This window comes from Embiotoca jacksoni, unplaced genomic scaffold (assembly GCF_022577435.1).
Source record: "Embiotoca jacksoni isolate LCO1_2020_lvr unplaced genomic scaffold, fEmbJac1.0.p SCAF_75, whole genome shotgun sequence".
NCBI lineage: Eukaryota > Metazoa > Chordata > Actinopteri > Embiotocidae > Embiotoca > Embiotoca jacksoni.
Genome location: NW_027185431.1, coordinates 1,249,127 through 1,261,764, shown reverse-complemented (window position 1 = coordinate 1,261,764; position 12,638 = coordinate 1,249,127). Strand labels below are relative to the sequence as shown.

The following is a 12,638-nucleotide window of genomic DNA, read 5'->3' as shown; positions in this document are numbered from 1 at the left end:
AATTCATACATTTATATAAAAGCAATCAATAAGAGAAGACTTCTAAAGAAATGAAACACTTTTTTTTTTTATTTGCTCCAAAAAGCTTTTTTAAGGAAGAAACTCAAACACGGCAGGTTGAGTAACTTTTGTGTTTCCTGTAACAGCGAGCGAGCGGATCGGGAGCTGCTGCTCGCTGCACTGATTGCAGCGTCCGCCTGCCTCTGTAATTACAGCTCTGATTACCCCGGCTTTCTGTTTCCATGGCGACTAATAGGCTTTTTTTCCCCGATATGTCAGTCGAGTAATCCAATGAAAACAAGCGAGCGGTAACACGACACTCAATCAGCCCACTTGGCAGAGTTATTATCAACGTGTGTGTGTGTGTGTGTGTGTGTGTGTGTGTGTGTGTTAGGAAACCCCCCTCACACACACACACACACACACACACACACACACACACACACACACACACACACACACACACACACACACACACACACACACACCGAAGGCAGCCTTAATAAACCCTTCTGCTGCTATAAACTCTTATTGAACGCAGCTCTTGAACGCCTCATTACATCACCTGACGCGTCCTCCGTCGTGCCGATCGATCCGTTATCGAACGCAACTCAGAAAACGTGTCCGAACGGTTCCCCGCCAGGCGACTGCATTCATCCCCCTCGTTGCCTCTCGTCTCCATGGCGACTAACAAATACAAACTTTCTTAAGGTCTTATTTTGAAAGGATCCTCAACTGAAACCTCCTTTCCCGCCACTTTTCCACGTTTAACGACCACATGATGGCTTTTTTTGTGACCAGCAGGACAAACTTTATATTTTTTAAATATATTTAGTAAGAACTTTTTCTTACATTTTTACTCGTTCACTTTTTTCTAATATCAAACTGGACATTAAAATGGACACGACATCAACATTTGCAAACACTGGAGCTAAAAAAAATGACTATTAACAAAAAACGTACAGTTTAAATTATAATAATCGATAAACTGCATGTTTATTTTGTTAGAAAAAAGTATGCACATTTTAAATTACAAGCATCCCCCTCTCCTGTTTATGAAATAAAAAAGAAATGAATAATTTTTTCTTTTATTGAAACAAAAGAAAAAAATAGCAGAGTTAGTAGGAAAGTTGAGTTTTATATTTAATAAAATAAAATCATGATCAAAATGAATTCACACTTCTTTCTAGAGGATTTTATTTTGAATATAATCTTCTGTTTTGGGTCCTCAAAATAAAACGCTCTGAATTCGTGGTCAATAAATAAATCCATCACGTTGTTATTTCTTCTATTATTGTTTCTATTTTATGCTTTCTTTTAACAGAACTGAAAGCTCCTCTAATTTCTGTCCGTTCAGGTATCTGAGGTCACGTTCAGAGGAGTGTGTGATCAACACGTCTGCGTCCTGCTCAGGGGCACTCTGGCAGTCTGCTGCGGGAATCACACCTGAGACCTTTTCAGTGACGTCGGGGCGGTAAACGTCCGCTGAGGCGGAAACACACTCGGATATTCGCTGTGGATCGCGTGCTGCGTGGCATCACAACATTAACCAATGAGTTGGCATTTAGAGGACTAATGGGGCGGCTAATCTGCCTGCACGGACGTATGTGTGTGTGTGTGTGTGTGTGTGTGTGTGTGTGTGTGTGTGTGTGTGTGTGTGTGTGTGTGTGTGAGGACCTCCAATCAGTCGGTGGATTTTTATATTTCAGCTAATATGTTTTTCTGCATTCAAATGATAATGTGAGTGTGTTTGTGGACGAGTGGAGATAACAGAGCAGGAAGTGTCTCCTCCGGTTCCTCGGTGTGTTTGTGGGTTGAAAACCGTCCGAGCTGCAACTTGATGTCGGATGTTTGACACATTCGGTGTACAAACAAAAAGATGTGTTGACTTTTTGTATGATTCCTGTAAGAATAAGATGCAGTATGTGGTGTAAATAAATACTGAAATGGGGACTTGGGGAAATTTAAGACGTGTTTACTACCAGTCACTGTTCGCAGTAGTTCCAAAAGAGAGAGGGCATGCTGGGAAATACGAGGGCATGCTGGGAAAATCGATCACAGTAATGTGACTCTGCAGCAAGGGAGACCGGTTTGCGCAAAAGTTACGGACACGACACCCCCACAAAACTCTGATGAGACTGTTTCGTTTTCCAGACTGAGATGATTAAATATGTTGGTACACTGCGGACCGGCGCTCCTCTACGAGCAGTCGGCGCGCTCAGCTTTCAGTTTGTGCAAAAAAAAAAAAAAAAGGCTAAACTGCTTTCAGACCGCAAATATGTGATATGTTTCTGAAATAAAAGAGTTTCTCCAGACCTCCTCCGGTCCTTCATGGGTCAAGAACATCTTCTGGACCCGTCGGCGCCGCTTCTTTGTTTGTTTTCATCAGGTAAAAAAAAAAGCGGGAAGTGTAAAAGCGAAACCGTCGACCTTCAGTCATCTGAAGAGTTTCTTTTACCGCCTCGTTAACGTCGCTCGCTGAGCTGTTCTTTTTCTTTTTTCTCCGTTTCGACCGACCTTTCCTCCTGCGTGATGAATAATTAGCGGCGGGGGAGCGTCGCCATTCAGGACGACACACACACTCCGTCTTACTGACAGCCGGTGTGTGTGTGTGTGTGTGTGTGTGGGGGGGGGGGTGTGCTTTGTAATCACAGCATGGAGGACCACACACACACACACACACACACACACACACACACACACACACACACACACACACACACACACAGATATACATAAAGACACATAGGAACACAATCGTTCATATCAGCAGCAGTTGCATCATGGGAGGAAAACTTTTTGATCTCCGGTTTGATGATAAAACAAAACAAACAATCGAGCGGCAACTCGACTCGAGACGGTTCGACCGTGACTGGAAACGTTCGTCGCCGTGGAAACGTTAACGCAGACCGGATGCACCGATTGGCAAACATCTCGTGACCCTGCTATTGTCCTGAAGGTCCAGATGGCCACACACACACACACACACACACACACACACTGTAATGCAAACTTCCTCGTATTCACACACAAATAAAACACACACACACACACACACACACACACACAGCTGGTGGCTGCCTGCTGCTGTTAGTCATTTTTCTGGCCTACTTCTGCAGCAGCTGGTCGACTTGCAGGAACCACGGCTTCCACACACACACACACACACACACACACACACACACACACACACACACACACACACACACACACACACACACACACGTTAAGACAAAGTGATGCAGTGCTGTGTCAGCACGCTGGTGGTTCTGGTCCAGAGTGAGCGGACTGAGCTGAGTCAGGAGGGAGGCCCGGCGGCGGCGCCGGCGACACGCCGGAGGTCAAAATCTGTTTGTCCCCAGAATCTGTCGATGCTAGCGAGGTCAAAAGGTCACGAGGTCAAAGTCCATCATCATCATCATCATCGTCGTCTCAGCCTCGTTCCTCCTCCTCCTCTTCGTCTTCTCTTCTGTCTTCATTCCACGAAATGTTCTTGTTTTCTTTCTCTTATTTATTTTCTTACTAATGCGTCTCTCCTCCTTTTTCATTATCTTTTGATTTATTTTCCTCTTCGTCTTCCTTTTCTCTGGATGTCTATCACTCCAGAGTGTCATCGTCTTCCCTCCTCTTCCTCGGTTCCTTTTGTCTCCTTCCTTTCCTTTCGCCTCGTCTGTCGTTCTGTTTGCCTCTCCTCTCCTCCTCTAAACTCATATTTCAGCCACTAAATTCAGACGCTGACACAAACTACGGCGGGCGGGAAGACTTCCTTCATGTCTCATGTCCACCCTCCTCCGGCGGCGCTGCGGCGGCCGATCCGAGTCCAGCCGGTGACAAACGTCCGCCTGCTGTGAAGGACTCTGCTGAATCAGGGAGAAGCGGGCGGCGTGTTGGGACGGTGGCGACGGACGCATCAATCTTCTAAATGAATCAAAGCTAATACAACATCTGTTGTTTGGCAGCCGCTTTCACACAAAGTAGAGAACCAAGGCGGCGCTGCTTCCATGGAGAGCGAACCTCGGAAAAACGAGGTCCCACGCCGAGCTCAGGACCACCGGGGCCATCGGGACCATCGGGACCAACATCAGGACCACCGTGGACACCATTGGGACCACCGGGACCAACATTGGGACCACCGTGGACACCATCGGGACCACCGTGACCACCATCGGGACCACCGGGACCATCGGGACCAGCCTCGCTGCTGTTGTGTGGTTTTGTGTTTGTGGACTGAATGGTGTCTCGTATTTAAGTTTTGTTTCTTCCTATTTGGTAGCTGACAATGAAACATAATGACATACAGTCTAATATCTTTAAAAACATTCATATTATCTTTTTATAACATGTTTTAATCTGATGGGTTTTTAGAAAGTTTTTTTTTCCCAGATTAAAAAGATTTGCAAGTATAAAAATATATGAAATGAGAATAAAATTGTGGACTTCCGCATCGGCCTCATTTTTCAGTCCTGGAAGCTTTCAGTCCACTTTTACAAACATAAGGTCACCGGTTCACACTACGTACAAAACGACCTTCATCGATGACATCTGATTAATTAAATCAACATTTATTTGTATCTATATCTACCAAAAACAACCCAAATATTAGATCCATGAGTCGATGCTGCATATTTTGCTTTTTATAGAGACAAATTGAAGAAGTGAGAAGCTTTTAAAAATGGCCAGGATAAAATCCAGGTGGAAATCTGTCTGTATTTGGGTTTTAATTGTTATAATCTACACTGGTAATTAAACACGTGAACCGTCCTGCTGCGTGTTTCAGTCGCTGCACACGTTCGTTCCACCTCGGAGTCGCTGCAGATGTTGGGGATGCTTTCTGTTGTTTTGGCTCTTCAGAGGGTTTTTCCAGCTGGCTGACCTGATTCTGTGCCCTCACATTACCTCCGAGACTCACACGAGAAATATCAGTTGAAAAAGCTGAATTGAAAGCCGGAACACTTTGATTTAGTTTACTCCGTCTCTCCACGTTACTGTGCTGAAGACAAATCTGTGGTGTTCCCGCAGGAGAGCGGCTGAGTCAGGAAGGAAAGGAGGTGTTTGCTCTTCACCGGGGTCAGTCGGCACAACATCATAAATCTCAGCGTGAGAGTTTTGGGGCGGCGGGATGGAGCTCGTTGTTCCTGAAACCAGCGACGCGTCTTCAAACCCTGCAGCTGGTTCGAGGCTCCATGTTCAGCTTTTAAAGTCTGAATTCAACGTTCACAAACACAACGATGTCTTCTGATGAATCAGGCGGTAACGGATGGAAAATACTCACTTAAAACTGCGAATGACATCGCAATCTTTGAGAAAAGCTGCAGCAGAAATCAAACCTTTTTTTATGGCAATAATCACAAAAACAAACCGAGCGGAAACGCTGAGAGACTGAACTGTTAAAGCACAAATCCTCACGGGAGGGAAAGGAACATATCAACATGAACATTTGTTCTCATCTCGATGAAACATTGTGCAAATTTCACGTGAAGAAAATTCAAATTTTTTTTTTCTAAATGTAATGCTCAGCGGGGAGTCGTCTGCATAGAGACGGATACAAACGGACATGTTTGCTGCGTCCCGCAAGAAAGCCGCTCAGTCAGCAAGGAAACGAGGTGTTTGCTCTTCAGCGGGGTCAGTCGGCACAACATCGTAAATCAGCCTGAGAGTTTTGGGGCGAGCGGGATGGAGCTCGTGGTTCCTGAAAACATTTGTGAATCTGAAGCGGCTGCAGCTTCACAGCATCAGGAGATAATGAGAGCAAAAAATATTTTGATCAATTATCGTAGATTTTTACGTTTACTTAATTGCAGGTAAAAGAAAAAAAAAGGGAACGGACAAATTTTGCTTCTTCAGGTGAAAACTCGTGTTTTGCGTACAAGTTTGAGCTGGAGTGAGCACGTGGTTAGCCTAATTTATGGTGCGTTCATAAGCGAGAGTCTTTCTAACAACACCGTGTGGATCTTACTGTCGGGGAAGCAGTTGTCGGGGTCCATCGCCTCTTCGGCCATCTCCGAGTACTCGTCCTCTTCCTCTCCGGGCTTCCTCAGGTCCACCGTGCTGCCCTCCGATAGGCTGATATCATCTTTCTGCTGAATTCAAAACCAGAGGAAACAACCAATCAGAGCCATTACCTTATCAGATTTAACTGCACCATCCTGTAGCCGGTTTATATCATCCAATTATCTGTTAAGAAAAGCTGCAGGAAATAAAAAGCTACATAGGAGTTTATTACTCAATAAATGCAGCATGCTTCCATAAAACAGGCTGTAAACTGTCTTTACAGTGAAAAACTACACACTCAGAGCTTATCGGATCCACTGGAGACTCTCAACACGCCTTCCTCCGATAAATGAGCCTTTTAAACTGTTATACAATATCTTACACGGTGCAGCTTTAATTGCAAAAGAATATCAAAAATATGACATTATTTAAATTGATTTTACTGTTAACACAAGAAATGTATTCTTATCGAAATTGTACAACTTTAAAGAATAGTTGGAAACTTTTGCAGAGAAGAATTGAGCTTCTAATTACCCTACAAAGCATTAATTAACATGTTAGATCTTGTTTGTGGTTTTAGGCTGTTGTACTTAACGTTTTTAAAGTCAAGCAACCTCTAGTGGTCATTTGAATAACAACAGTTCGTTGAAATGTAATGTGAGTTTTTCCTCTATGGAAGAGGAGGATCGTCCTCCCACACCTCCTCCCGATGTGGACCAGAATCAGCTACTTCTGCCTTTGCTTTCATGTCTCTAAAATAAACCGAAGTAGCTTCACCGAAGGAAGACGAAGATAAACGAGGCTTCAGATCAACCACAGTTCTCTTGTAAGGAAACGATTCAGACGACTTCTTCCACTTAGATATGAGTTTTGTGAGCGTTGTCCTGGCGATGCTTCGTCGGTTTGTGTGACGGTCGGCGACCGTCGAAGGCTGAATGAGTCCGAATCAGTTACATAACGGACGGGAAACAGAGAGGCTTCGAACGCACCGCCGGGAAAACTGCCCGCTGTTCACTTTGAGATCTGGCCCGAACTAGACGCTAGGAAATCCCCCCCCCTCCCTCCTCCTCATCCCAGGTGACTTCAAAGGTCCCTGTTTGCTAAGCATCATGGGAGTTTAACTTTACAAAGGGACGAGGGAGATGGAGGGATAGGAAACAGGTTTTTCTGCTGAGGACTGAGGAGGGAAATCTGGCAGGTTCAGTCGATTTGTCTGGACAAAGACACAGCGTGTGTGTGTGTGTGTGTGTGTGTGTGTGTGTGTGTGTGTGTGTGTGTGTGTGTGTGTGTGTGTGCGTGTGTGTGTGCGCGCAGGTGAGCTAACTACCTGAGTCAACAGCTAACTCATGAATACATTCAGAGTCTGGGAACAGAGAGCAGCCTCTGTGACGAATGCCAGCCTTGGACACACACACACACACACACACACACACACACACACACATGCAAAGGTGAAGCCAAACAGACATGAATACACACCTAATCTCTGACACGCACCTCCATGTGAAAAGAGGGCCACACAAAAACGGGATAATGTAACGCAGCCTTGGGCCAAAACCTCCTGACAGCTGACATCCGTAATGAGGCGTTTAAATGTATTTCTATTCATAAGCTGTTTCTATTGTGCGGCCGGAGAGGAGCTGAAGGCGCCGCGATACATTCAGGGACATCAAAAACGCAGGTTATCTGATTACTTTTATCCAACAAAAGGAGCGAGCGTGTTCAGAATGTAAAAAAAGAAAAGAACTAATGTAACTACAGAAGAGAAAGTGTCTGTGGTGAGTTCACTGTCTGTAGGACAGGCCAGTGTCTGTGGTGAGTTCACGGTCTGTAGGACAGGCCAGTGTCTGTGGTGAGTTCACGGTCTGTGGGACAGGCCAGTGTCTGTGGTGAGTTCACGGTCTGTGGGACAGGCCAGTGTCTGTGGTGAGTTCACTGTCTGTAGGACAGGCCAGTGTCTGTGGTGAGTTCACGGTCTGTGGGACAGGCCAGTGTCTGTGGTGAGTTCACGGTCTGTGGGACAGGCCAGTGTCTGTGGTGAGTTCACGGTCTGTGGGACAGGCCAGTGTCTGTGGTGAGTTCACGGTCTGTGGGACAGGCCAGTGTCTGTGGTGAGTTCACTGTCTGTAGGACAGGCCAGTGTCTGTAGTGAGTTCACGGTCTGTGGGACAGGCCAGTGTCTGTGGTGAGTTCACTGTCTGTAGGACATGCCAGTGTCTGTGGTGAGTTCACTGTCTGTAGGACAGGCCAGTGTCTGTGGTGAGTTCACTGTCTGTGGGACAGGCCAGTGTCCGTGGTGAGTTCAATGTTAGTTTTTCTCAGACTGAAGCCCAGTGTGGTGCGTTCAGGTGCTTGTTTCATGTGTTTGCTGCCCCTCTGACAGACATTTCACTCATTCATTCCTCCTCAGCGCCGGGTCGTCCGTCTTCGCTCGGCGGGAGGAACGTCTCGTCCACGACTAACGAGGACAGACGCAATTCGTCTCTGCAGTTTTCGTGTGTTTTGTGCAAACAGACGCAGAAAAAAAAAGATGAATTTCATCTTCACATGAGGCCGAGGGAGAAAAATAGATGACAAACTTCTCCTGCACAGAATATACGTACGACATCACACACACGGATGAAATCCAAGGTCGATCATCTTTTATTTTGAAGGATTTTGAATGCAGAACTTCTGCTTGTCGTTGAGTTTTTTCTTTTTTATTGTTATAGTTTGCTATTTTAACTGAAGAAAAGTGCTGAAGAGTGCTTCTTCCAATGCAGTTAGCAGCGGTGCTACAGTTTCTGTGCAGGTGGTGGTCAATTAATTGCAACCCGCAAAATAATTCAAATAGTTTTGGATGCTTGACTCGCAGTGATTTATTCAAAGATGGTTTTAAGTGTTAACTTATTCTCATTTTGTTTAAGTCAGCGTTTCTTTGTTGACACTTCGGAGTTAAAATCCTCAAAATGAAGAGTTATTAGATTTGTATTTGTTTACGTGATATTTTCTGTGTTTGTGCTGCAGATTGTTTCAGTTTAGATTCGGGACATTGTTTTTTTTTTTTTATCTCCACATACGAGAGAAATCAAAGAGCGGGACCGAGGCGTCCACCTGTCCTGTCCAGACAGCACCTGGACATCTGTTAGCGGGGGAGGGGGGGGTGGGGTCCTGAACTCGGCAGGGGTCGGAGGTCACCGGCTACAGACTGGTGCTCCAGGTTTTTGAAGCTGCCGTTCCAAGAGACACAGAAAGTCAGCACTGTCTAATTTAATGAATAAAAAGGAGCCGTTTACGATGCAGATTTCACCTCTCAGGTGTTTGAAGATCAAACTTTTTAAACGACCGCCTCTGTAAACACGCCGCAGCCCGACCTTTGACCTTGGCTGTTGACCGAGCCCACCTACGACCGGCTGATTTTCGAGCTTTACAAGACGATAAAAGCCGCGTCGGGTGATTTACGAGGCCATTAAAAGCCCGGGTCAGCTATTTAATCATTACATAACCAAACACAGGCTCTATTAAAACTGGAGTGCCGGAGCGGCTTAACAGCTTCTATTTACAGTGAGCTGTTTGTGCACGGAGAATAAATCACATAGAAAGAGACCCGCGGGGGAGAGGAGAGATAACAAGAGAGCATCGTTAGCTTTACCGTTAGCGCTGCTGCTCACCGAGGAGTCAAAGATCGCGTTAGAAAGATGGTTCATCTTAAATAAATTACTTGTTTTCTGTCTTTACTTTGGTCGTAGAAAAGGTTTTGAAAGAAAATTAGCTCTGATAAACTTTGCACGGTTAATTAAGTCGTCTTTCTCTCATTATTTATCTTAAGAAGCTATCCTGGATGAACTTCATTTACTTGTTGGACCATATTTGGATGAGCTCAATCAAACCAGTACTTTATTAGGAACACCTGTGCAAAATATATTTATTCATTATTAACTGACGTTTTTTCCAACTTTGTAGACTTTTACTGCTTTTTTTCTGTACAGTAAATCTAAATTTAAATGTCCCCACTTTGAGTGCTCAAGAGAGAAAGACTCATGTGAAGAGTGACAGCGAGTGTGAGCTATAAATAAAGTTAAGCTCAGTGTTAATATGTTGGTTTTAGACGAGGATTGAGTCCGCTGAAAAGCAAAACAAACAGATATCAGTGACCCGACACCTGAGCGCTGACTGGCAGGCTCCACCGTCCTATAAATACCACAGCTTCAGATTAACTTTTACTTCTTCTACTCAGGTTTAATTAACTTGTTTTTGGCTCCGAGGCACCGCTGCCCGAACCGTCAGGACGTTCACATGAAATCTATTTGACGAGCGTAACTTGGTCCAAAATCATCAGCGGTTGGGATGAGTCACGGAGGACTTTTCTGATGAAGAAATAAACAGTGTCACCTAGATGGTTCATGGTCGTGTGCAAATCACGCAAGTTGTGTCCGAGTCACGCGGGTCGGGTCTGCAAGAAAAAGCACAAATCCTAAAAAGTCAAAAAGTCCAGAAAACTAGAAAAGGTTCAGAGAGCTCAAAGTTCAAACACGAAAAAGGTCAGAAAAAAGGGAAAAAATCCAAAACACTCTTCTGGCAAAAAATAAAATGCCTGCTAGCAGTCGGCTCCAAAAAGCCTCTGGCTCCATAGACTCCCATTCAACTTCTCTCATCAAATCCAAAGTGAATAAAATGTGTCCATCAGTTATCTCGGTGTTGTTAGCTAAAGTCACTCCTTCTTATTAGTTTTCTGGAGGTCCATCTGAAAATAATCCCTCATTCATTAGAAAAGAAGATTCAAGAAGACCTGTTTTTGGGGGCGTGTCAGTTTGATTGACAGGTCTGTGGTGCAGTCAGGCTACAGCTATTGGTGGGCGGGACGTAGTATCGTCAAGGTGTCCAATCAGATCGGTCAGATCCACCGCTGGCTCCTCCCCCAGCTCGTCCAAATATGGTCACACCAACGGGGGACGTCAGCACTGGCTGCTGGTTGGTCTGAAGTCGTCACTGCACAAGTCATACATGAGTCACGCAAGTCATTAACAAGTCCTGGAGGTCGTGTCTGAGTTACAGAAGTCAAGTTCGTTTGGATCTCCAGACTGGACCCCCATCCTGACTTCAAAACGACTACCCTTGAGCCGGGCACCAAACTTCGGGCGATGCCGTGTTGGGCTGGACGGTCCTGAGGCTGGACGCTAAGCTAACTGGACCTGCAGAGATAGATAGAAGAGCCGAGTTCTCCCCGAACCAAGCGGCTGACTCATCGTATTCAGATTTCACCGACACCTTCTCGCCGGTACATTATTTACACACGTATGTAGGTCAGACGCTGGCTAACACACATTGTCTGAAATAATAACAAATCATTTCACATTGATGTTGCTGAACCAGCATGGAGGCTCGCCCCAGAAAAACACCTCCCATGTGAATTATTTACACGTCAAAATATTCAACAACAACGACTAAATAAAACGTCTATTACTCATCGTAAAAACAGCCTTTCCGTGTGTAACGAGCAATGAGACTCATTTATTCTTCCTGCCGCAGCAGAAATAATGACGCTGGATGACGTCACATAACTGCAGCTGCTTTCTACCTACGCTCATCCACATCTGGAAGATTTACAACCAATGGAACTTATTGTTATTTTAATCTCAGTGTTTTTTACATTCACTCTTTCCCTTAGAAAACAGATCCTGTGATCTCAACAGGACAAACCTGGCTAATTAAAAAAAGGTATTATTACATAATTCCTCTGGATCTCGTATGAATTATTGAGTTATGGTTGCAAACATGTTGTTTGGGTTAACAGTGACCTTTGACCTCCAAAATCGCATCACTTTATCCCTGAGTCTGAGAGAATGTTTGTACCAAATTTGAAGAAATTTCCTTGAAGCGTTCCTGAGTTATCACGTTCAGGAGAATGGGACGATGTAGGAACCGGTAGCGTAAAGCGTTGAGTGTCGACGGTCGCCGACGTTACGATATAAAAGGTTGTGTTGTGCTCATATTTCAGATTCAAACAGCTCCAACCAGGTTTGGTTTCTGCTTCCAGTTCCTGTATCGTGTTTTTGCTTTCACAGAGATCTGAAAACGAGTTCACGACGTCTCCCGACAATCTTTACAGGAGAAACGAATCGAGGAGAAACTGCCGAGAAGTTAGTGCCAGACGATGAGCTCAAAACGACAAGACGACAAAAGGAGTCGTGAGTCTTAATGCCACATTTAAATGAAAAAAAAAGGCTTCAGCTTGGAAAAAGGGGGTCATCTCATAATCACGGGGGTCAAACGATAAAAACGTTCCCAAACAGGACGGAGCGAAGGACTCCGTTTAGAGAAGTTGACCTGAAGTTGAACAAGGTTGTTTTTACGTCTGTAAACACGGTCGGTTCTTCTGCTTTGTGTTCTATGTTGAATGTTCAAGTCAATTAAGAGCAGAAGGAATAAAGTAAGTGAGATGTTACAGAGGCAGAGAAAACAGCCTGGCTGCATCAAACACACACACACACACACACACACACACACACACACACACACACACACACACACACACACACACACACACACACCCTGGAAACAAAGCTTGATGCTAAAGAGTTGTGAAAGCAGTGATGCTCTCTGACTCTCTCCCATCCAGACCCCAACACACACACACACACACACACACACACACACACACACACACA

At 44.9% G+C, this 12,638-nt stretch overlaps 1 protein-coding gene across 1 annotated transcript in view; it reads right to left on the bottom strand.

The window, feature by feature from the left end:
• The window catches only part of LOC138215403 (sodium channel protein type 3 subunit alpha-like), a 144,883-nt gene that overhangs the window by 22,664 nt on the left and 109,581 nt on the right, over positions 1-12,638 (bottom strand). The window contains 1 exon segment of the mRNA XM_069177526.1: positions 5,957-6,080. Coding sequence (XP_069033627.1) covers positions 5,957-6,080 — 124 coding nt within the window.